General features: G+C 27.4%; 6 protein-coding genes across 6 annotated transcripts; all 6 read right to left on the bottom strand.

Annotated features, from left to right (window-relative positions):
* Positions 1–1,036: 1,036 nt before the first annotated feature.
* On the bottom strand, positions 1,037–2,616 carry LOC118064313 (odorant receptor 9a-like). Its single transcript, XM_035078814.1, has 5 exons — positions 2,371–2,616; positions 1,561–2,163; positions 1,375–1,482; positions 1,159–1,305; positions 1,037–1,090 (listed from the first exon to the last, which is right to left on the bottom strand). The coding sequence occupies exons 1-5, from the start codon at positions 2,614–2,616 to the stop codon at positions 1,037–1,039; spliced, it is 1,158 nt and encodes a 385-aa protein (XP_034934705.1).
* Positions 2,617–9,510: 6,894 nt separating this feature from the next.
* LOC118064312 (odorant receptor coreceptor-like) lies at positions 9,511–10,529 on the bottom strand. The gene is made up of 4 exons (XM_035078813.1): positions 10,259–10,529; positions 9,881–9,988; positions 9,644–9,790; positions 9,511–9,567 (listed from the first exon to the last, which is right to left on the bottom strand). Exons 1-4 carry the CDS (start codon positions 10,466–10,468, stop codon positions 9,511–9,513), a joined length of 522 nt encoding a protein of 173 aa, XP_034934704.1. The 5' UTR covers positions 10,469–10,529.
* A 1,300-nt stretch (positions 10,530–11,829) lies between these two features.
* Positions 11,830–13,123, bottom strand: LOC118064311 (odorant receptor 13a-like). The gene is made up of 4 exons (XM_035078812.1): positions 12,914–13,123; positions 12,151–12,258; positions 11,948–12,094; positions 11,830–11,886 (listed from the first exon to the last, which is right to left on the bottom strand). The coding sequence occupies exons 1-4, from the start codon at positions 13,121–13,123 to the stop codon at positions 11,830–11,832; spliced, it is 522 nt and encodes a 173-aa protein (XP_034934703.1).
* Positions 13,124–14,444: 1,321 nt separating this feature from the next.
* On the bottom strand, positions 14,445–15,915 carry LOC118064310 (odorant receptor 4-like). Its single transcript, XM_035078811.1, has 5 exons — positions 15,664–15,915; positions 14,985–15,587; positions 14,783–14,890; positions 14,576–14,722; positions 14,445–14,504 (listed from the first exon to the last, which is right to left on the bottom strand). The coding sequence occupies exons 1-5, from the start codon at positions 15,913–15,915 to the stop codon at positions 14,445–14,447; spliced, it is 1,170 nt and encodes a 389-aa protein (XP_034934702.1).
* Positions 15,916–16,807: 892 nt separating this feature from the next.
* Positions 16,808–18,723, bottom strand: LOC118064309 (odorant receptor 33b-like). Its single transcript, XM_035078810.1, has 5 exons — positions 18,706–18,723; positions 17,675–18,277; positions 17,479–17,586; positions 17,274–17,420; positions 16,808–16,858 (listed from the first exon to the last, which is right to left on the bottom strand). Exons 1-5 carry the CDS (start codon positions 18,721–18,723, stop codon positions 16,808–16,810), a joined length of 927 nt encoding a protein of 308 aa, XP_034934701.1.
* Positions 18,724–22,129: 3,406 nt separating this feature from the next.
* On the bottom strand, positions 22,130–25,356 carry LOC118064307 (odorant receptor 13a-like). The gene is made up of 5 exons (XM_035078809.1): positions 25,255–25,356; positions 23,765–24,367; positions 23,580–23,696; positions 22,250–22,396; positions 22,130–22,186 (listed from the first exon to the last, which is right to left on the bottom strand). The coding sequence occupies exons 1-5, from the start codon at positions 25,354–25,356 to the stop codon at positions 22,130–22,132; spliced, it is 1,026 nt and encodes a 341-aa protein (XP_034934700.1).
* Between the last annotated feature and the right edge of the window lie 1,527 nt (positions 25,357–26,883).

Below are 26,883 nucleotides of genomic sequence, written 5' to 3'. Positions count from 1 at the left end.
TATTCAATAATTAGGACTTAATAGCAGCCCATAAACATAAATAATATAATACTAAATACCTTATTTTTGAAATTAATGTGTAAATAATATCTGTCATTAAATGAGTTGAAATGAAGCTATAGATTTGTGACGAATTTTTGAAGTTAAAATTTTATGAACCATACTTGAGAATACTTATCAAATGAATATTAATATCAAAATATTAGTGCTCTTCAGTGGTCTTGGTGCGACCCGAAAGATCCACACTACTAACGTCCCAATGAATTTCGAATTCAGTGATCACTATTATCCAGAAACAAAATTATTTGTAGACATTGAACTCGGTTTCACACATAATGATAATTGCTAGTTTATTTTCACTAAAATAAAAATCAAGCCAGTCTTGAAAAGAAATTAATATCAATTATTCCCGTGTAAAAAATGTGTTGAGCGGTACAAATTTGGCACGTTTTGAAAAATAAAAATTCGATGATTTTAGTTCAAAAGTTTGAATGAATGTTTTCCCTTTAAACTCAGTTAACGAGTAACTAGAAAAATAATACACAAGCGGTAAAATATTCTGCGTTTTAAACTGTCATTGAGAAAAATACAAATCATTTGAACTGAAGAAAATTTTTAAAAAAGTGGAAAAATTTTTAGTGTAAGAAAAAAAAACAGTTTTGTGCAACTAATAATTAATGGTGCGTGAAAATGAACTATTAAAAAATTTTACCAAAAACTTCCAAATTCGTGCCGCTCCGTTTCAGCGGCGGCATTAAAATTTGGAACTCCGCGAGCATGGCTCTGGAACACATTTTTTTTACACGAGAATAATTAATATTAAATTTAAAATATAATGATATTTAGTATTGATAATGCTAATTAGTTGTTAAAAAAAAACAAATACATATTTAGAATTATTTAACAATGTATATTAATGATTAAAGGTATACAGTGCTATAAAAAAAGTGCTTGAGATCTACTCTTTGATTTAGTAAATTAACATATTAGACCTCGATCATATAACTCAATGAATATATTTAATTTCTAGGCTCTATTATGATTCTAAGGTTTTTATGAGGAAATAATATGATATTGTTGTGTTCAGTATCTATAAAAGAGAAACAATCAAATTGTATTATTGTAAAAATGAAAAAAATGGAAAAATAAATGAATCACCTTGACAAAAATATCAACAGTAAGTACTGATATACTACATGCTGTCAATACTAGTGGTCTTTGCTGCAGCATAATTATGATAGAAGTCATGAAACGCTTATTTCCATACCAATTAGCAGCATAAATGGCTTCTCTAAAATTTTCGCTCTGTTGGTAAAGTATATTCACACTTAGATTGGAAATTTGATCTCGTCATTGTAAATTTTTGCCGATTACCTCTTCTTTTAACTGAGTTCCACACCATGAATACATAAAGGTTTGAGTTACTTTCATTGTGATATAAGCAAAGAAATGCATTGCTTTAACGATTGTCACTATCTTCATCTATTGTAAATAAACATAATAGTATTATTAATTCTTTTTAATTTCAAATGTTCATGATCACTAAGCTTTATTTAATACCTTAGTCATCTGATGGATTAATGTACACAAAACAATGGCATTAGTGACCATTATACTAAGAACTATGGGACCATAAATTTTCTCCATATTGTCTCGACATTTGATTAATATTGAATATTGGATAACACACTTTTGGATTATAATTTCAGGGTTATTTTTCTCATCAACATGTGTAATATAATAAGAAATTTCTCGAAGTTGTCCAATTATTAAAAATACATAAAATAAAAATAATGAGTCAACACTCACAGTTATAGTAAATATTGCAACAGTTGCTAAACATTCATAAACAAAATGCAGATGAAAAATTAAACCAGATAAAGGAACGGTCCAAGGATAAGATGTTGGGTAAACAAGTATTAAGCGTGAAGGGTCAACATGATGAATACCATTATAAATAATTGTATATGCTGGAATAATTAATAAAATGCATGTAGACATAAGAAGAAATATAATCAAATTCCAAGTCAAAAATCGATAAATATTGAGTTTTTTTAAGATTAGAGATGAAAATTCTTTTCGTTTTAGCAAATTAACAAAGTATTCATCTAATACTTCTTGGAGTTCTGATACTTCTTTTTGATGTACTATCAAGCATACCATCTTTAAAGAAATTACAAGAGTCTCAGATAATTATTTATATAATAATATTTTAAAATTCAGTATTGCAATTTTTTCTTAATCATTAAAAAAAAAAATCAATATTGCAATACATCACTAAAATTTTATGAATTGCATGCTTACACTAAATTATTTTTAACAGATTATTATTGAATAAATTAATAAAGAAAACAAAAACAAATTATGTACCTTCATCGAAATTGTAAAGAAACCCGTCATAACACTCAAACTTCTGGTAACAGTTGCAATGCTATCACAGTGAACCTTGACATATCGAAGTAAGAAAAATGCCATACTGAGACTCAAATATAATTGTATATGTGGAATACAACGATTTATTTTGTTAGTATTTTGCTTTGACCATCCTATGAATGGTAGAAGTCTTCGATTAAATTTTCGATATGCCAAATAATTGGCTACTGTTATTTCAGTCATGTCTATGAGAGATCTTTATGAACTGACCAAGTTGGAGATCGGTAACTCTTCTAATGCTCTTTGGAGTAGGGTTAATGATTTTAGAAACAATTGTAAGCTGATTGTACAATCGATATAATTGTAAAACATAAGAGATAGAATTATACTTCATTTATCTTATTAGGCTTTAGACTTATTAGAATCGATCGGTGAATTGAAAATGAGCATCAGAGCCACAGTCTTAATGTAACTCTTAGCTTGATTACATCGTATAACTCTTTGCACTTTTTAAGTAAAAGTTGGTTCAAAAGTCTCATTTGTGTGGTAACAAGTGGAAGCACTTTAGTATACTTTATTTGGGGAGAAAATTTTCGTAATTTTTTGTTTCAAAAAACTTACCTTGATTAAATCAGCTTTGAAAAGTGGTGTAAATTTCTTTGCTCCAAGTGAAGACGACTTATTCATGTATGTCTATAATGAACTTATTTTCTTAAAAGTTCAAGAAGTAAATAAATATTTTAATTCATGATTATAGTAGTAACACCATATTCATACAAAAACTTTGAACCGTTTCTTTATTTTTAATTTGTTGGAAAAGACCAAGGGTGATATTAGTATACGACTTATTAAAAGTTCTTAAGTTTCGAATAAAGTGTAATAATACACACAGAATCAAAAAGAACGATTTTATAAATAACAAATGATAATAATTGAAAATATAGCAGGTAGTCGTGTAATGATTCCAGACTACGTTGAGAGTTTATCAAACAATTAATAACTTTATCATTGATTCAGGGTAAAGAAATTCAAGATTCTACTGTATAAAATTTGAATTCAGCTTAAAATACATTGTTATTATCAAATAGACTTTTAGAAAAAGTCTTTAAAAAAAATTTTTTCATAATTCTTGTTATTCAATATCTGATACATTAAATATATTATATAATATATCATATTATTATATTATATATATTATATTATTTTAGTATATTATATTATATAATAAATATATTATATTATTATTATTATTATTATATACATACCATCATCAAAATATTGAATGATATTGCTTGAAAATTACAGGCTGACAAAAAAGTGGTCCTGGCGTGAGCATGATTACAAAAAAAAAGATACTTTTATTTCCATATCATTTGGCACCGTATACTGCGATTGTTTGCCTCTTATTTTGTTGACAAAATAATTTTTTACAAGCATTCTTTTTTACTTTTAATCATTTTTCCAGTCAGTTGAAATTCGTTCAAAGCACTCAAATGTTCAATATCAAAATAGTTTATATTCAGAAAAAGAGACTTCAATAAAATCATCATGTATAACTATTTTATAATTGTAGTTATTACATTATTAATACTGTATTTGTACCTAAAGAATTTGAAACACTACTTCGTAGAATAACTAAATTTGTCTGCATTGTCTATAGTATTATCATTAGTGGTACATAGATTCTTTGAACCGTATCACGACATTGCATTCAATTTTGATATTGAGTTACACATATGCCATGATATTTCCATTGTTACTCGTTCCACCGATGAGTATAATGCAGTTTGAAATGCCACAAAGTTGAACAATCATTTGGAATATGTAAAATGTTACAAGTAAATTTACTAGAAAGAAAATCTAGATTTAAAAATATTTTTTCTGAAAATTAATGAAAAATATCAAGAAATATTAAGATAAATTTACATTATAGGATCCAATGAATATAATGTTTTATGGTGTGTAATTAAGGAAGAAGTATTTAAAATCATTTCAATGATAAACAAACCACAAATTTCTAAAATTATATGCTACTGTGAAGTATTTATAAATTGTGGCACTTCCTAGAATAAGCTGTACGAAGTAAATTTAGAAGTCTCTCAATTAATTTGTTGAAGTTGATTTCAAGAAGCTTTTGGAGATCATACATATTTTAATAATAAAATGCAAAATATCTTATTTGAAAGCTAATTGAATATTGATTATAAATTTTATATTATCAATAAGAATATAAATATCAGTGATTGAAGTAGATTTAGTTCGAAATAAGAATTTTAATTAAGTAAAGTCAATTTCACTTCAAAAATCGCTTGAATAAGAAGTAAATTATGGAATAATTAGCAGTAATTAAAATTCATAGGTGCTTGATATGCAGAGCATTCGACTTCATGAAGAAAATGTCTATTGAGAAAGCTTTTTTTTTCTTTTGATCACATAGTGATGTCAGAAAAAACTCATTATTAAAAGGAAGTTTGATTAAAATAATATATTCAATTTAAATTGAAAATGTAGGCATGAGATTCATTTAAGTAAATAAAGTACAAAGATAGAATATTTAAATTATTAATGAAAGTTCATATTACATAGGATCACTGCCAAGTAAGATATGACTTCATACATTTATCAAAAGTTACTTCAGCAGTAATATTAATCCTTAAATTATTTTTGGAACTGAATTGCCGTGTAGATGACATATTTTAAGGAACAACTTTTTTAATTATAAAATTTGTGAATACTTTTGAAATAATAACATTACAAGATTTTCTATGTTCCATAATTAAAATATTGATGTATTAAATAGTAAGATACCTAATTAAATATGGTTAACTCTAGCAGCAAATCATATCATCTGACTATTTCGAATCGTCTTATAAATTTTAGTTTTGATAGTTTATGTCTTTGATGTAATCAATGGCTATCTGTCATTTAATCGCTTCAAATATTAATTAAATTCTGGGTAATTTTATGAAATGAAGGTATAAACAACGTAAAGTAAATTAATGTTGTTCAATATTTGAATTTTTTAATAAGAATATTATTATAATAAGATAAACAATTCAAATTCTAGTTATTATGGTGTACCCAGGTACTATGAGATTTATGTAATCAATTACTTACGTTGTTCATTGACATAAATTGTTGTCCTACAACTTAAGTAATCATGGAAAATTTGTGATGTAAGTTAGACCACTTACAAATAAGGCAATTTGATTTAAACATGTCTGTTGGAAACCAAATATGAAGTTAGCTATGAACAAGTACAATCCAAAACTGGCAATAAATTGAATATAGTACTAAACGTAATTAGAAATTTTTGTTGCAGTAACGCATATGGTATGAAAGTGATTTATCTCTGTTAAAATAAAACAGTGAACTTTTTATTTTTTTTCATTAGTTCGAATGACCACTATATGAAAAATGATTTTCAGATTCAATTCACATGGCATAAACTTTTTAACCCTAGAAGCCTAATCTATTTCGAACGTACACAAAGCCTTAATATACGCGTGTACGTCTCGCAGGCGTAGATTAGGCTTCTAGGGTTAAGGATTTTGTAGGTGCAGCAAAATGGTGTAGATAAATGTGTATAAAATAATATGCAGACATTCTGTTAACATTTTTGTAAAAAATTTATGTGTGTCATTCGAAAATAACTGTTAAAGATAAGTCTGCATGGACTATTCTGACACTCAAAACATATATGGTCAATATTGTTATAACTGAAACAGAATATCAGAATATAATGACAAAGAATACTTTGTGTTTGTGTAGTAGATCGAATTTTTAAATACATCTTCTGAATTAATTATAATTCTAAAAATGAACATTTAATGAAAAGTATTCTAGTAAGTCATTTGAAAAATAGATCGTTAGTAAAGTCAATATTTGTTTTAGAATACATGCTTGACATTCTAGCTGAAACTAGTACTTTTATCCAAACGAAGCTTAACCTACTTGACTTATGTTAATTATTTTTTCAACATTTTCAAGTGTTCTATAAAAGCTTTTTTTATGTATTTCTGGATATTGTTCTAATAGATTTATTTTAAAGTAAATTTCAGTCAATGTAGGAGGCTTAGCTCCACTTGTGGGCGCATTGTCATTACAATAGGCAATTTTCAATTTTCCAACGTTAAATTATCCGTAATAACCTATAGAATAAATGTGCCCAAAAATGAAAGTGCACTGATTTTTCTATCTATGATTTTTCGCATTTTAGTGATCTTGTGGATCTAAGTGAGATAGCGCTATAAGCAACGCTGCGTGCTAGAAAAGGACATAACCAGTCAAAACGGAAGCAATGCATTTCTTATGAGAAAAATCTTTTTCTTTTTTTAGTGATTAATTTTCTATTTTTTTATTATAAAAAAAAATATAGAATATTATTTATTTACACATGACATTTATAAAAAATAATTATATGTAATAAATATATAATAATTAATGATGCATATTACATGTAAAAAAGGTAAATAAATATAGTCGAATGAGAGTCGTTTTTGTAAGTGATGAGAGACACAAGTTGTTATGAAAAATATAGGTGGTGGGCCGATGACTCTTTTTATGGTTCAACAATACAATAAGAGATATAAAATGAAGTCAAAAGAAATAAAAAGCTCAAAGAAGCTAGTGCGAACGTGATTATTAGTGATTTTCTGTGTATTGGCGTTACTAAATATCAACAAATTGATAGATTATCAGGAATTGATAACATACACTGTAAATAAATGATCAAATTTAATCGGTGCACATTAAGAAGGTGGTGGAGTTCTTTCACTCTTTTTCAAGTATTTTATAGCTGACATTTACTTTTACAAAGCTGTCTAAGCTATGACTTTTATATAATAACCAATAGAGATTTAAAAATGTCTCAATAGGGGGTATGGTTTATACCTGAGAAGTATAAACCATACCCCTGAGTATACTCAGCTCCCAAGAGCCTAAAGCTCTTCACCTCTGGGACATGACATAATGATATTTTGACGTATTATTTACAGCTCAAGATTTAACAGATTTATCCATTGATAATTCTTACTTTAATTGTCTGCTACTGATCACTTTAATTACTTGTAAAATATACCTAAGTGCTATTCAACTATAAGAATTTTTACAATTTTTGCTGGCTGTTTTGTAAAAGTCGAAAGTCATTTATTTTTGGGCTATCATAAACAAACAATTATATACCTGGTACGAATACAGGCAGACTAACTTGAACTTTTTATTAGTAAACATAAAAATATTTCAGCAGAATTTTGGCAGGAGTCTCTTTCACTCTTCCTGAGGGAACCATAGAAACACGAACCTAATAAAAATTAGATTATGAGCCTCTTTCACTTTAATAACTGCAAAATTATTATTATTGTATGCTATCACTATAAAAAGGTGTTTTACCTTCAATATAATTGTAAAAAGCTCATTGTAAGCTCCGTACTCTCATGATGATAATCCTAATATTATCTGAACATGCTTGCAGAATAAATCTTGAAACTAAATGATAAATAAGTCATAAATAGACTTAAAGCTGCTCAAACATGAAATAAAAATGCAGAAATCATATGAGACCTCTTGGCTGGTCTGATAGTTGGATACACTTGTTTGCCGTAATATTATTTGAAAAAGTTCTCTATAGATTGCATTAGATATTTGTCCACTTTAGCTATAGTTATTTTCTATATATCATACTAAAAAAAATTAAAAATAATTAATTGATGTTACGCTGATGATACATCAATAATCATTATGACAGTTTTCAATGGGTTATTTGATAAGAGATGTCAATAAATTTCTTCGTAGCAATTGGTGTATGAGTCAGTAACATTACTTGAAAATTGTAAAAATTAAATTTGCAGGTAGTATTTAACTTGAAAGATCTTAAAATAGTTGAATCGTGTTAGTTTACATGATTTCAATACTTCTTGTCAATCTCACTAATTTAAATAAGAGTTTTAATCAGAATTTAGCACCATTTGCATATGCTTATCCATCAGCATGCTTGTCTTTAGTTAAATAAAAATTGTATGAAGCATTGAAAATCTCCGAACCATTAAGTTGTTTATCATGACCACATTCAGAAGTGTATACACTTAGAGATGTATGAATTCTGTATTGTTAGAAGTTTAATTTTACTTATCTTAAACTTTGAAAACTTGAAAACATTTTGAATGCTTGCATGCAAGAAGTAAAGATTGTTTTATTCAAAAATTTAATTAGTCAAGTTTTTGCAATTAATAATTAAAGTTCATAATAATAGAAGTTTTAATTACAAATGTAACCACTCGCAGTAGCAACATAATTAAACATTGAGGAAAACACTCTTTGTAAAGAAATGAAAAATATTTCTTCATCCTGTCCATCAAGTTAATAAATTTTTATTTTGATTAAAATCCAATATTCAATCAATTAAATTAATATTTCTAGGTAGGTTTAAATCATGAATTTAGAAATTAAATAATCTGTTATTAAGTAATTTCAACCATTAATACTGAAAATAATAACTTTCTATTAAATAAAGTCTATTGCTAATGCATAAACCATTTTATGCCAAATAAAGCTTACTCTTTAGAAAAATTTAAAGACATAATTTTAGAAGAACATTAGTCAGATTAATACAAATGAAATTAATCTATCTATAAAATATCTATGAAAAGTGACTCCGAGAAAATACATGGATCAGAGTTTGATGAGCCCTACATAGAGAATGAGAACAATGCAAACTACAAAAACACTTTCATACGATCAAATCCTTCATTTATTTGTTTCTTTCATACGTGTACTTAGTGTGTAGCTTGATAATTTATCTCAGTTAAGTCATCTCTTTCTCTTTGTTTTTTTAAAGGTGGTTTAAATTTCAAATTCTAAACTATCTAAAAACAAGAATTACACTTTAAGCACCGGAATGACAGAGACATAATGAAGACTGAGGATTTAGCTTTAGAAATGCATCTTCAGGGTTTGTACTGTCCTCATTCTGGATTCAGCCCTCATTAAACTTTTATTTATGGGCTTTAATTAATTTTATGTGATTCGAAATTTTATAAGACATCTTGGTATATTGGATTATCATTAAGGTATAGGCAAAAATTTTATTTTGTCTAATTGTATTTAATATGTTAATGAATCAAAATAGAGTATTTTTATTTAATGTATTTCCATTGTTTGTAGAAAGACAAAATATGATGCAGTTGCATTCATGACCTAAAGTTAATATTTTTGTTGGTCTTATTGGATCTTATTAAAAAAAAATTGAATATTAATGAATTATTTTACTCACGTATACAAACATGTCAAGAGAAACGATTAAATAACTGCAAGCTTTTACGATGAGTGGTTTTTGTCCAAGTGCGATAGCTATTATTTTCATCAGTTTTTTATTTTCTAACCAATTGGATGTATATAGAGCTGTTCTATAAATTTCAGACTAAATAAAAGTCAAAATATTTTAATATTTTCCATCATTGTTTTCAGAAATGAATAAAATATTCAATCAGCTTGCTCAAAATTTGTATACCTCTTCTGTCAAACGGCTTCCAGCCCAATTATACATAAAAATTTGAATGGTTTTCATTCCACCATGGACAATGAATAATATTATTCTGGCTGTTGATACAGTTTGTAGCTGAAAAAGTAATAAATTGATAAATGTACAGTTTACAATAGTGATCAATATTTTTTGATTAACAAATGAAGAGTTTTGAAAATATATTTATGCTCTTTTAATACGTTTACTTCAATTTTGATACAAAACGTGAAAAAATTATAATTTTATTCAAAAGTAACATCACAAAAATAATTTAATCTTTTGAAAGTACAAAATTTTAATCAAAATAAATATATGAATTACGTTACCATCACACGAAATGCATAAATGCATCAAAAAAATATTTACGTGAGTAATTTGAAATGCAACTCCACAAAGTAAAATTGCATTGGTCCCCATCGTCCAAAGAATGATGGGCCCATAAATTCGTTGGAGCTTGTCTCGACATTTTAACACAATGCTGTACTGCACAAGACATTGACGTACTATTGCAATACGATCATCTTGGTTGCTAACGTTCTTCAAGTTGTATGAGATATCACAAAGGATGCCAGTCATTTGAAAAAGGTGAAATGCATAGAAAGTATCTACACTAGCAGTGATATTAAAAATACTGATATTTGACAGTGTTTGTGTACTCAAATGAAAAAAATATATCAGACTTGCTGGTGGGATTCTCCATGGATATACTGTCGGATAAGGGAGAATATATTTGACAGGTTCAATATGTTTAATTTTCTGCTGGAGAATAAAAATCACTGGTGTAACACTGAATAATAGACAAGTAAGACCTGTCAGAATGACTACAATTAAAGGGATTCGACGAAACCAAGATACTCCATTTAAAACTGTCTTTTTAACTTGAGATTTTCTAAGTAATCTTTTAAAGGAGTTATCAAGAAACTCATGTAATTCACATATTTCTTTTCTATTTATTATGAGACACAGCACCTTAAAACACAAAATAATAAAAGTAATTATGAATAAAGAGATAAATAATTATGACTAACTTTTTGAAGCATTCTTGCAAATATGTTTATTGTAATTGCCAATTTTACGAAAATTCTTAAATGACTTTGCCACCACTACACTTATTCCAGTCTCATAAAATAATGGATGCTCCAAAAAGTTAAATCAAAAAATGTTTTTGAAATCCTACTTTAATAAGAATTGTTAAAAAACCTGTTAAGGGGCTAATAGTTCTTGCAACAATGAGAACGTTAGAAATATTAATCCGCAAGCTATTAAAAATTCCGTAAATCGGAAGAAGACACAATGACAAATGAAAATACGGTAACAAATGAAAAAAGAGATTATGCTCTCTCGAAGGCCTAATACCGACTGTATAGAGCCAGAGTTTAGTAGCACTTCGAAAGGTATTGTATTTCGATTCTAAAGCTTCACTCATCTCTAGGAGTAATGAGACTTAAGATTGATAAAATACATAATGAGTCCATTAGAAACTTATTATATCTATGGTTTGTAATTGATTTTTGTGAAAAAGAGTGAGTAGATGTGGAATTGTAGAGACAATCATTAAACTAATTAGAGAGAAAGCTTAATAAGTAAATTAGGTAAAATTACTTTCATATTGATTGGAAAACGTTCAATAAAGTTGGAACGTCAGTCTTGTGTGAACTCTGGATCAGAAGAAGTAACGGAATAAAGAGCTAAAAACAATTTTAATGAATTATAAACAAAAAACAGATTTTTGATTTTAGTTGTATATAAGTAACTAGAAAGTAAAGTAAACTTGAATTGAAAATAAAAATTTTGAACAATATTTGTATGTTTAAAAATTCTAAATAAAAGATTGAAAGGAAATTATTAGAAATATTTTTAAGTGCTAATTTATTGAGGAAATAGATTTTTTATCATTTCAACTGTTGAAAAAGTAAAACACAATAATCAATGACAATTTAAGCTTGTTCAAGTGTTCTTAATAAAAAGAAGTAAGATATAGTTGTGTTAACAATCTGAAATAATATAGTATCTTTGGTGTGATTTGATTTATTAACAATGAATATAAAAATTTACCATGACAAAAATATCTAGTGACACAGTTGCGAAATTACAAGCAGTCATGATAATTGGTTTTTGTGTGAGCATTATAGTAACCGAAGTCATAAAACGTTGTTTTCCGTGCCAATTGGAATCATATACAGCATCTCCACAATTTTCACTCTGTTAATAGAGAGAAACTCAGACTATTTTACTATTAACATCGTTCTTCAAGTTACCTCTGTAGTTAAACATGTCCCTGCCCAAGCATACAAAAATGCTTGGGTTAACTTTAGAGAAGTGTATGAAGCGAATAAAAATGCTCGTCCTTTGGAGATGGTTTTCATCTAATTAAAAAATAAATAATATTTATTATCATTCTTCATTTTTTTGCATTAAAATGATTATTTTTAGATTACTTTTTATATTTTATATTCATTGAGTAATTTATTTTAAATCGATTTTGTGTATAAAAGATATGATAAAATTATGAATTATCAATAAAAACTTATTATTATGATTACTAATAGTTGTATTATAATAATATCGAATTTTTAGTTTGTTAGAGTAAGTCTAGAAATACTGCAAGCATGATACTTTCTCTTTAAAATACTTCCTGAAAACTTTAAAACTTATTTAAAATTAGAGCAGTTTTATCGTTTTAATTAAACTTTTGTTTTACGAATTACTTTTTTTTAGATAATTATTAAATAAAACGTAACAAAAAATTTGATCTGGTTTCAATCACTTTTTTTATTTTTATTTCTTACTAACAAGAATCTTGAATTTAAAAATCGCATAAATTTTACAAGTAAATCAGATTTTAAGAAGACTTGTTCCAACCTATATACACCCAAATATACGAGTATATGTAAATACATATTTTCTCATGCACATATATTTATTTAAATCTACGTTGGTATATTTGCTCACTTGTTTATACAGTTGTATGCATGAAGGCATAAACGTGTAAAAAATTAATATTATTTATTTCTTACTTACATTTGTTATCTGAAATATCACCATACAAAGAATTACTGCATTTGTACACATAATCCAAAGTACAATGGGTCCAAAAACCTTTTGCAAATTATTTCGACATTTAATAATAGTGCAATACTGTTCAACACACTTTTTAATCATTACGTCACTATCACTTTTTTCATCAATGCTAGTAATATTATAACTGAATTCACGAAGTTGTCCAACCATCAAGAAAACATAAAAAGGAAATAATGTATTGATACTTGCTGTAATGGTACAGAGTGAAGCTGAAGCAAATGATTCAAAAATGAAATGAAGTCGAAATATTAATCCATTGGACGGTACATTCCATGGGTAAACTGCTGGGAATATCAAACTGTAATGAATAGGATGAACATGACGTAGATATTGAGAAGTAAATGAAAATAATGGAATGATTATCCAAGCTGAACATGAAACAATTACAAAAAATAAAAATGTCCATGTCAGACGACGAACGAATGATAATTGACCCAGAATAATATTTGTTATGCTTGACTTCTTCAATAGTTCATTAAAGTATGGATCCAATATTTGATGGAGTTCTATTATTTCTTTGCGATAAATTATGAAACATGTCATCTGTAAAGTCATCAACTTGTTCTATTTTGTTTTTATCTTTATAATATTATAAAAAGTATAAAAAACATTTTACTTTCATAGTGGTTGTCAAAAAGCTTATCATAATGCTGACTCCTCTAGTGATCGAAGTAATATCACTAGTATTTGTTTGAACATATCTAAGAATAGCAAAAGACATAAGACAGCTTAAGATAGTCTGAATATATGGCAAAGACCGAATAATAAACCCGGGTTTTTCATATGTACGAACTCCAATAGGTATAAGTAATTTTTCTATGATATTTCGATAAAATGTATAATCGGACAAAAGTTTGCATTCAGACATTTTAGATGTAAGTAATGTTCCTTGAAAGGTTTTTCAACTTGGCTATATAACTTATCAGAGCAGAGTTCTTATCGCTACTATTTTCTCTCATGAATGATCAACTGAAGTTTTCTTAGTTGTCATAAACACAGTATCGAAGAATTCTCGCTATAAGTCTAATCGTCTTAAAGAACTCAAGTTAAGAAAATTGATAATTTAAATTGATTTGAAAATGAATATGCAAAAGAAATTATTCTTCATTACCATTAGTATGATTGTTCTTGTATTGATCGAAAAATTTCAAATGAGCTCAGAGCGTCAGTTTAAATTCTACTTTCTTCTCGTGCAGATCATCTTAGACATAGAATTTATTGAGTGATCAATTAATTAACATCAGTTGGAACAATATAGAAATAATATAAAGTTTTTTTTGAATCATGTTGAGTGAAAAATAAAATCCTGTTTAAGTGACTACAATTGAATCATTTTTTACAAGACAAGGTAGAAAATTATAATAAAACAAAAAAACAATGTGAGTGCAACTTTATCAATTACTCCTACAATTTTTACAATAATTATTTTTTGAAGAGGTATATTTCTGATGAACTAATTTAATGTTTGTGATCAATCTGTATGTTCTATTGTTCTCAATAAAAAGAAATAGGAAATAGTAGTATTCACAATCTGTAACACACGTAGAAGATAGACTTTTTAAACTATTTTCTTTTTTATTAAAAGCAAATTTTCAAGCTTACCATGACAAAAATATCTAGTGAAACAGCAGCAAAATTGCAAGCCGTGACTATAATTGGTTTTTGCGTAAGCATAATGATGATAGAAGTCATAAAACGTTTGTTTCCCTGCCAGTTAGAATTGTATATAGAATCTCTCCAATTTTCACTCTGTTAATAAAGAGAATACATACAGACATATTTTACTATCAACAATGATCTCCAAATTACCTCTGTTGTGAGACATGTTCCAGCCCAAGCAAATAAAAATGCTTCAGTGAATTTTAAAGACGTGTATGCAGCAAACAAAAATGCTCGTCCTCTAGATATTGTTTTCATCTATTCAGAAATTAACTGTAGTAGTATTAACAGTGATAGTCATGATGATATATTTATTTTTCAAATAAACTAAAAATAATGAGTCATTGCTTACATTTGTAATCTGGAATATAACTGTACAAAGAATAACTGCATTAGTACACATGATCCACAACACAATGGGTCCAAAAATTTTCTGTAAGTTATCTCTACATTTGATAATGGTACAGTATTGATCAACACACTTTTTGATAATTTTTTCACTGGTATTTTTTTCATTAGTGTTTGATATATTATAAGAAAACTCACGTAGTTGGCCGATCATTAAGAAAATATAGAAAGGGAATAATGAATTAACACTGGCTGTAACAGTGACCAGTGAGATTGAAGCAAATGATTCGAAAATGAAATGAAATCTGAATAAAACTTCACTAGAAGATACATTCCATGGATAAACTGCTGGAAAAATGAGATTATAGTGGATTGGATGAACATGGTGAAAGTATTGAGAAATAATTGAAAATAATGGAATAATGTTCCAAGTCAAGCCACAAATGATAAGAAAGAATAAGAATGTCCAGGTGAGACGACGAAAAAGTGTTAATTGCTCTAGAATGATATGAGTAATGTTTGATTTTTTTAGCAACTCGTTAAAGTATGGATTCAATATTTCATGAAGTTCTTCCATTTCTTTTCGGTAGATTATTAAACAACCCATCTAGAAGCAAATCAGTCGTTTTTATGAGTATACTTTTTCATTAATTTTAAAAATAGCTATGATATTTTTCACTTACTTTCATAGTAGCTGTTGCAAAGGTAATCATGATACTTAATCCTCTCGTCACTGATGCAATATCAGCAATATGTAATCGCACGAATCCGAAAATTGCAAAAAACATGAGAACACTTAATAATGTCTGAATATATGGTAAGCAGCGAATAATAAACCCAGGATTTTGATTACTACGCATTCCAATTGGTATCAGTAATTTTTCCATGATGTTTCGATACATGCGATAATCAGACATAAGTTTATTATCTGACATAGTAGAATTTTTCTTTATAAAGTTGGATTAAGTTTATTAGTTTGATTGATTGAGTTCAATTCTTAATAATGATTTGAAACGCCTGAAACTTGCTTAGCTACAATCGGTATGGTTTTAAAGACTTTGCAAAGTAGTTTTAAATATCTGAAGTACAGACAATAAGGGGGAGTAATTTCACAATCAATTTTGAAATGACTATAAGAAATAAGCTAATTGCGATTAGCGTAATTGTTTTCGTATCGATCGTATAATTTAGTTAAGCTTTATGCTTCATTTTATATTGTATCTTTCTTCAGTTAAGATTATCTAATAAGTCAGCACTTTAAATTTCTAATTTACAAGTGGTGAAGTTGGAATATTTTTAATTACGTAATTGATAACACTAGTCAATTTACTAAAGTTCAAAATGATGTGATATTGAGTGATGAATGTTAATAATCAATCAAATTAAAATTTAAAGGGAATTGATCAACATCACTGTTTTATTAGGTAAAAAAACACATCCACTTTGGAAAGGTAAGGGAGGAACATGAAAATCATTTGATGAATGTAAATAGAAAGAAATTGATAGAAATTTATTTCCCGAGTCTTTGATTTTTGAATAAAAATAAGTATCATTCAGCACGACATTTTTTAGAAAATCAATTTTGGATGCCAGAAACATAATTATAATTAGTTGCATAAAACTAAAAATAATTTTAAAGAAGAAATCGACAAAAAATGTACTTACTTTTGAGATTTATTAGTCTGATCTAGACTAGATTAATATGATAGAAAAGGAATTAAGACATTTTTCTATATTTTAAATTTTAAAATGAAGCTTGATTGCACTAGATAAATTTCTACCTCAAATATTTCTATACTAAAATATGGATCTTGAATCATTCTAATTTTACTCGAAGGTTTTCAACAAAAAGTAGTAAGAGACAGTAGTATTAACAATCTGTAAAAATCGTGTTCGATTTATAGTAATCGTAGATTATATATCCAGGGATCTAATTGACCTATTATGGCATCGGGCAGATGACGTCATCATTCCCGAAGCAATGATAGTTTTAGGTCCCATGGTGTATATAATTTTTAATATAAACAAAGAGCCTAAGTGGTCGATTAGCGACATGGTAAAAACAAAAGAATTTTGTCAAAATTCTAATCTCTATCTGTAATTAACCATCATTCTATTTTTGAGTATTCAAGTTAGTGAGATTTGACAAATATTATTTTGGTTCCGCTTTATTTCACCAATCGATAATCGGCTACTCAAAGTCTTTTCTTCAGGTATTCTAAATTCCATTTACCATGCTTGTGGTATATAAAAATATAAAGATGTAATAAATGTTGAAATAATATTTCCTCACCTTTGCAAACATGTCTACTGAAACAACAAAAAAATTCAACGCCATCAATTTTAGTGGTTTCTGTACTAACATAAGACAAATAGCTGAAGATAATTTAGGAGTTCCAATCCAGTTACATGAGTATGTTGCTTCTCTTAAATTTTCACTCTAAAAAAATATTTTACAATTATTTTTACGACTATAAAAAATGAATTCAAAAAATTACCTCATTTGTTACTTGAGTTCCAGCCCAGCCATATAAAAATGTTTGTGACAATTTTAAATTAACATAAGCAAATACTACAATTAATCGCCCTATTGATAACGATTTGATCTGTCGAATAAATAGAAATAAATAAATAGTTAGAACAAAAAAAAAGATAATGATGAAAATAAATTTAATGTATAAATGAATTTTTTACATGTGTCAGTTGAAAAATCGTTGTACAAAGCACAGCAGCATTAGATACCATGAGCCATATAATAATTGGTCCATAAATTCTTTCGACCTTATTCCGGCATTTAATCATCTTATCAAATTTACTGATGCACTGACGTATCGTTCTAACGAACTTATCATTCGGATCAATATTCGATATAGTGAATGAAATCTCGCGAATTAATCCCGTTATTTGAAAGACATAAAATGAGTAGAGAGAATCAACTGCTGCGTTGACACAAAAGCTTGAAAAAAGACAAAGACTCTCAAACGATACTTGCAATTTATAAGCAATACTATCTGGAGAAACATCCCAAGGGTAAACCGCAGGATATAAGAGAATGTTTCTCTTTGTTTCGGGATAATAATTAAATTGATAAATTATGAAAATGACAGGAACTAAGCAATAACCACCACAAAACACTAATGTAAATATCACGTCAGCCATACATAATCGATAAAATGTAGCACATCCCTTTAGAGTTGTTGTTTTTAGTCGGTTATCTTTTATATAATCATCGAATTGTGAACTGAGCTCATTGTATAAGTACTTTAGATCCTCATTGTTGAATAACAAACATCCAATCTGAAAACAAAAGCTTTTTTAATAAATAAGAGTTGAAACAATTTAGATAATTAAAGACAGCTTTCATTTAAGGCTTTAGAATATTGTCTTTATTGACATGGTTTTCAACAATGTTGAATAATTTTCTTTAATAAAAAACATGTTTTAATGAATCATTTAAATTAACTTTTTATTTATTGTTGTTCTAGCAAAAATGATATTTAGCTTCACTGCAAATCTCAAATTTTTGAAGTGTTTTAATTGAAAATACTTTAAGTGTTTAGACTTTTTAGACACTCCCAAGCATCTCGAAAGTTACTACAATGTTAATCAAACGAATGACGTCATTTTAAAACACTTTAAGTGTTTTAAACTAAAACACCACGATTTGCAGTGATGGAAAGACGTTTTTCTTGATTCATAATTTTTCTTACTACTTTATGGAATACCATATCGATATTAGTCATTTTTACAATGTAAAAATCATCGATTTTTATAAAATAACTGATAAATACACATCACAATTTTATGAGTCTAAAATTAAAAAAAAATTATCATAAATTACACAGTTATTTTATCTGAAACTTGAAATTCTATGAGTTTTGGTTATTGGAGTTGATTAGATACATTTTTTCTTCTAATTCAATTTTTTAATTATTTACAGCAAGTCCATTTTCATTATATTGAAATCATTGAATTTCAATATCGTTTATGATCATAAAAATTTATTGGGAAGAAAAATCCGAGCTTGATCGTCTTTTTTAAATTTATTTCACTTTTATAGCTTCAATAATAATATTTTTCAATCACTCGAAACTCTTTTATTTATTTCAGATGATTATTGTACTAAAAAAAAACTTTCCTGCGAAACTTTGATCGTTTATTATTATTCACAATTATGAATCCAAAAATCTCTTTTTTTTCAGAATTCTAGACAACTTTTTTTTATTCTTAATAATACAAAGTTTTCTTACTTTTATAATCATTGAGATGAGGCTTGTCATGACACCAAAACTTTTTGTTAACATCATAACATTTTTAAAGTGAGTTTTACTGAAATTGAAAGTTCCATATAGCGGCATCATCAGTATACACAAGTGTGTATATGGTAGTATTTTTTTTAGAATAACGTATTTTTGAGTCTGATGAAAGCCAACCGAAAGTAGTAAAGTATCTATCATATCCCTATAAGTGGTATAAGTTTTCACACTTTTATCTGACATTTTTATAATATTTAAAAATAATGACACTTTAATAATGTCTGATGATTTTTTCTATTGCACAATGAAAAATAGCAAACAACATAGAAAAACTAATCCCAAGAAATATTATTACGTACTAATATGAAACCCTTCAGAAAGAATGGGAATAAAATAGATGATAGAGTAGGGGATTTCTTGATAGATAAGTTTCTTGTAGAAAAAAGTTTCTAGTATAATCATCTATGATTATTTGAATAGCTACACGGAGAAAAAATTCCGTTAATTTTTATTTAAAAATCCATACAAAAATTACCGTGCTGCTCAAGAATGTGAGTTCAAACTTACTGAAAAGTAAAAAGTAATGATCAACATACAAAAATTATAAGTTACATAAGAAAATGTATCATTCAGTTTTTTGAAAATTACTTTGGCAGCACCAGAAAATTTAGTGTTCCACAGCACCTGAAAATTTAGTAACGTTAGCTGTGATAACTACGTAACCGACAAACAATTTTATTTAAGTTTAGTGATAATTTTTTTGGTTATATAAACAAATAAATAAATAAATTAGGTTCATTGATAATTAACTTTCTTAACTAATTAATTCGTTGGAATGAAATACGGCACACGTTTTACAATACTGCCCCCCCCCCTATCCCTACGATCGGGATCTTACGCAGAAAACCTGTGTCGTCGATACAACCACCCGGCTCTCCGAAGAGATCTTCCTCTCCCGCTCACGGTGGCCCGAGAAAAATCATATAAATGACTTTTGTCTCGGCCGGGACTCGAACCCGCGACCCATCCGTGTGTCAAGCTGACGCTTACCCATGAGTCCACCGCGTCAATCCGTTTAAGCTTATCATAAATTGTTAAGATATAACGTGTTGCCGCCAATATTGAATCGTAACGAAAAATATGAATGTCATCTTTGTTTACAATATGGAAAAAGTAACTATAGCACTGAGGGTGTTCACACAATCAAAAACAAAAGCCGTAAGATGTACGCATGCGTACAAACCAATTTTTAACTTATTATGATGTTAGTATGCACGCGTACGTCTTAAATTGTACGTTTTACGGCTTATGTTTTTGATTGTGTGAACGGTCTTACAATACAAAGAAAGATTGTGTTGGACCGATAATTCGAAGATTCCCGACCCAGCACGGAAACTCTCGAGAATAGAAAAAATTATAGGAGAGCACCCGAATTTTTCCTACCACACGGATCATAATAAATTATATACAGATTCTCATTTTTTTCTAGTCACTTACTAATTTTTGTTTAAAGTTTGAATAAAAATTAATATTTATCGAATATTACCGTGCTGCATAAGAATTTTTACTTTTACTCTTCTTAATAAATATTGAATCTATAATAAAAATTTTAAAAGGATTACTAATTTTTCTTTGAAGGTTGTCTTAATTTTTTGGGGAATTGACATTTGCGCGTGGATTGTTGTGCTGAGCACGGTAATTTTTATTGGAATTTTTTCTCCGTGTATGATATCGATTGGAGAATTCATAATAAGTATCAGAGCTTCAGTTTTAATCTTGTTGTTGAATTGGACACATATCTGACAGAGTTCCAATAAATCAGATATTATTACAAGAGTGATCAATTAATTTTAATTATTTATGATTAAAGTAAAAATAAATCCCGAAAAATCGTAATAAATTTTTTAGCTAATTCTTTGCATTCCTGCTCTCTAAAAAGAATTTAGTAACTATTTACTAATATCAAATGAATATTTACTATTTGTAGCATTGCTCATTAATACAATATGAAATAGTAAATTTTTGCTGGTTGAACCAATAGATAGTACTTTACTAGTTGAATTAGTCAGTTAATACCAATCGAACCAGTAAATGTTACTGATTGGACTAGTGAATAAGAAGATATATTTATACATTCATATATGCACGGATGCATGTATACAATTCGATGATTAGAGATTAAATTCGTTTATTCTTATTTATATACACACTCGAGACTGCACATTGATAAATAATCATAAAACATCGACATGTACGACATCATGAGCCATAACTCTGCAATGCATTTTCAAGATTTTTACTTGCTTTATTAGTAATTGGGCCCGAAATAACTAATTTTCCAGTAAAATTATAGCTAATTGGATAAATAAGTAAAATGTTTACTAATTCAATTTTAGAGAGTAGAATCAAAAAAATACTTTTTTCATAAACTTTATAATCAATGATACAATGTTTAACAAAAAAATAAACTAAAGTCGTGAAGAATCATAATTTGTGATGGATTTGGAAACAATAGAAATAGCTTTATAATAAATATAGTTTGAATATTTCAAGAAAAAAAAGTGTTTTGTGAAAATGTTTTTCTTTGATCTGAAGTATCTATATATCATCAGAAAAAAATGTGAGTAAATAAAACTACAAAGTAATGACATACATGATGAAAATATTTTTTATCATACCCCAGAGAATAAGTAGCCAATGAATTTTTAGAAGCTTATTACACTGTTTCATAGGGAATATCACAATATAGATAATTATGTAATTGCTTATTCACGTGGTCTGACACATAAAATTTAATAAAACATTTTTAGTGAGACTTAGATTTAAAAAAAAGCTAAATTTTTCTGAAAATAACAGACAAACTTTTATTCTATTTTGTGCAAAATACAAATTATCAATCTGATTCAAAGGTTTTCAGTAAAAAGTAATAAGAAACAGTTGTGTTGACGATCTGTAAGAATTGAATGACATTAGTTTTTAAATAAAATTATGATAAAAAATTTACAAATCTTACCTTAGCAAACATGTCCACTGATACGACAAAAAATTTAAACGCCGTTAATTTAAGTGGTTTTTGAACTAGCATGAGGCGAATGGCAGAAGAAAATTCTGAATTTCCAATCCAATTACTCGAATATACTGCTTCTCGAAAGTTTTCGCTCTAGAATAAAATATACCTTCAAAAATCAAATTGATAAAAATTCGCAAATGCCGGAAATTTTACAGGGCCTTTACTAGAAATATATGGTTTTAAAACATATATTTCTAACCAGGCTATCCAATGAAATATTAATAAAATTACAGTTTTTTGAATTGGGTTCGTTAATAATTATTCCATCATTTATGAGCATATTCATTATTTGGAGTCTACTAATTTTATTATTTAAAACATCCAAATTGTGAGTGAAATTTAACAGATTTTTAATGGTTTTTGATTAGGAAATCATTCTCCTTACAAAAATGAACGAACACATTTCTAACCAATAATTAGTTTATCATGAATATTTTGTACATTTCTTTTGCAAAATTACATTTAAAACATTGGCTATGATCTTGTATCATGTTGTACTAGTTTTTAAACCTCTCTATCGTCTTTTATTATCACTGATAATATTTTTATCAGTTAATTAAAATCAATGAGGATATTGAAAGATAAATGGTTTTTTCTTTTATCTTTTGTAAGTATGCTTCTATTTAAAAGTTTAAATCTCAATATTCTCATTGAAGATATTATGATTCAGACCTTATCAATATTCGACTTGAGTTAATATTGACAAATACATTTTTTTTCTTTTAAACTGAATAATTTTTCTGCTATTATTTCTAATCACTCATCAACACTTAAAATTCAATGGTGAATAGAACGTCATTAACTTCCATAACAATTAAATTTCAAGAAAAATGTTGATTGTAGTTACAAGGCATAAGTTTTTTGTAAGAGAGTAAATAACTTAATTTCCAAATTTATACAAAGTATGTTCTTGACGTTTCCAGGCATAAAATATATCCTGACAGTTTTTTTTTCTACATAGTATGTTCAGTATAAGCGACTGCATCACAAATAATGATTCCAAGAAACACTTTTAGTACACTGCGAGTTTTTTCATTGACTGATCATGAGTGCAATTTTGAAGTATTCCAACAATGATCTAGATGTCTACCAATAATTTTATATGAATTGTAAATAGTTGATTGATCACAAATTAAAAAAACAAATAAACTAATAATTGGTCTGCTCATTTTTGTTCAGGTCAATATGGTATACCCTATCCAGCCTGATATGACCCTGACTGTAGTCCGACATACCTTTAAATTTTTGTGTTGGACAAATTAAAAATCATTACCTCCGTAGTTAAACGTGTTCCTGCCCAGCCATACAAAAATGTCTGTGTCAATTTCATACTAACGTAGGCGATTACAACAACTAATCTGGCAAAGGATAATGTTTTAATCTGCCAGATGAATATGAAGAGTATAAAAATTAGCACATAAATAATATATAAGTATTTGTAGAAATAGATTTTTATACATGTGTTAGTTGAAAAATAGTTGTACAGAGAATAGTAGCATTAGATACCATAATCCACAGAATAATGGGCCCATAAATTCGTTCAAGCTTATTACGACATGACATTATTTTTTCAAATTTATGAACACATTGTCGAATAATTATACGATATTCTTTTTTTTTATTGATATTTGTTACGTCGTATGAAACCTCACGAATTAATCCAGTTATTTGAAAAACACAAAAGGAGTAAAAAGAATCAACTGCGGCATTGACACAAAAGCTTGATATTAAAGATAAACTTTCAATTACCACTTGGATCACATACACAATACTATCTGGAGTAACGTTCCAAGGATAAACTGCAGGATATAGAAGAATATTTTTTTTCGTTTCGGGATTTTTAATACACTGATGAATAATAAAAATAACAGGAACGAGACAGTATCCTGCGCAAAAAACGAAAGTTGAAATGACGTCAGCCATACACAATCGATAAAAAGTTATAGATCCTTTGAGAGCTGAAATTTTCAGGTGTTCATCCTTTACATAAATGTTGAACTGTGAATTGAGCTCCTTATACAAGTCATCTACATCTCTGTCGTTTAACAGTAGACATCCCATCTTAAAAAATAAAAATTTCTTAACAATTGTACTTAGCTATTAAAGTAATTACATTTTTTTAGTGTCATGTAATAATGGTTTGATCTGCAAATAGAATGTTTCATGCATGCAAAAAAAATTCAGCACTGTGAATTTATTTAATTTTTTAATATGCTCTGAATTTTAAAATTTTATTTAGAGGTTGCTTCAATTAAATTAGTTATTGAAATATTATCTTTTAAAAATAAATAGTGTCCAAGACTCATTTTAATGCTCACCTCAGTTAGTTTTTATAAAATATTCATTAAGTACCAATGAAAATTACTCATAATTCAATATTAATAAAGGGTCTCTTATCAATTGTACTATGCAAAACATAATTGATGTAATTAAACCTAATCAGATCTAACTGAGAGATTTATAGTTATCGCTTAATGTAATGACTTTGCTGAAAATTTAATGATTATAAATTGCCTATACTAATTTTTCCTTTATTTCTGTTTTCAGATGATGACAGATGACATATAAAGTTGATATCATCTAGAACTTCGTTTCTGATCGATGACTACTTGGCAAATCGTCTGAATCAATGGACAAAAAATTGTGACGACTAATAATTTTATATAAATAATCATTATTTTTTGCAATGAAATATAATTAAATTGTATTTTAAATATTAATAAACATCTATACATTAAAAATAATGAATGATTGTGTTTTTTTTTTAAAAATCCGTTTTAGAAACATAATGAAAGCCAAACATTTTAACAAGAACGATTTTTGAAGTATTTTTCAACACTGAATTATTAAATTCATATTTTAAATCATAACATCTACGCAACTAATGTCTTTGAAAAATACTATCAGATCAACTCATTATTGCTAAACACTATTAACGATTATCATACTTTAATCATCATTGATATCAAGCTTGTCATAACACTAAAACTTTTTGTCAATAACATAACATTTGTATAATGAATTTTACTAAAAGCGTAAGTACCATACATAGGTACAATCAACAAACATAAATGCAAATAAGGTAAAAATTTTTTAAGAATAATACATTTTCCATTTTGATGGAAACCAATAAAAAAAAGTAAAATATCAATCATTTGTTTGTATATTTTATAGTTATTTAAATTATCACTCAGCATTTTTTTTCTTTTGCAATAACTTGCTATGATATTTCGTTAAGTATTTTTCTTTTTCTCATCCTATAGACAAGAAGTGACATACAGAAGAAAAACACTACGACCAAGTATTTTTCTCACTAGAATATAATCTCTTCAACTACAATATAGTAGATGACAAGAGGGGCTTTTCTTGTCAAATAGTATTTTTATAGAAAAGAAAATAAGCATCTGAATCTATGATTACCTTAGCAGCCATCATATCGATCAGAGAATCTATAATGAGTATTAGAGCTTCAGTTTCAATTCTACTGTCGGCTTGAATAGGTATATCTGATAGCTCTAGTATTGGGATTACAATTTTTGCAGATCATATCGAAGTAACTATTATTCTTGCAAATAAGATTCATCATGTTTATTGAATCATTGTTAATAAAATTTTTAATTCTAAAAATACATCATTGCAAAAAAAAAAAATTAGTGTGAAATATTACTCACATTGGTGTGCAATATGTGAATAATAATATTCGTCAGTTACTAAAAAAAAGTCACCATTTTGTTGAACCAACTTTTTTAATGTGATTAATTTTCAAATAGTTAGCCGTAGCTAGTCTATTTATAAAATTCACTTTTTTGATTATGGTAAAATATTATCCTTCAAAATTTTAAAGTAACAAGTAAGTCACCATAATATTAATGATCTTAAAAAAAAATAAATATAGATTGATATTTAATTCCTTTGGAGTATCTCCTAGAGTTCTTTTTTTAAATAAATTAGTCTCCGCCGTTTTCTAGATTTCATCAAGAAAAGTTTTCACAGTTAAGTTTAAAATCATCAATCATTAACATTTTTAGGAATCTTAAATTACATCATAGATTGAATAGATTATTAGACAAAATTACGTGTTACTTATTGTCTGATCGACGTCTTGTGATTAACAAAGTTATTCGATAAACTTACCATTCGACAAGCTTTGAACATCCTATGTATTCAATAGTACGTATCTATAGTTGCTGCCATCAATTTGACATAATCTACTTATGGAGGTTTCAATCATCCATTATCATTGCACCATATCTCAATAAAATTTTCGTCATCGTTAAATCCAAATAAATAATACCAATATATGAACCTGTTATATTACACCAATGGTTTTTAGAAGTAGATATCATGATATGAGAACTGAGAGAAATCTATAGTTGTACTTACTATTATCAGTTCGAAAAAGACTTGACTATTTTCTGTTGAATAAGAAATTAACACAGAATCGTAAATCTAACTATGGGAGCTAACTAAATTTTTCAGAGTATACATCCGCATTATATCTTAGAAGATCTTTAATATTCGATGATTTTCATTCTCACTAGAAATTGTTTAAAAAAATGAGTTTATTCTTTGAATTT

Source organism: Chelonus insularis, unplaced genomic scaffold (assembly GCF_013357705.1).
Source record: "Chelonus insularis isolate UGA/USDA-ARS -01 unplaced genomic scaffold, ASM1335770v1 contig_17_pilon, whole genome shotgun sequence".
In the NCBI taxonomy this organism is placed as follows: Eukaryota; Metazoa; Arthropoda; class Insecta; order Hymenoptera; family Braconidae; genus Chelonus; species Chelonus insularis.
Note: the sequence above shows the minus strand (reverse complement) of the source record. Positions and strands in the feature narration are given on the sequence as shown.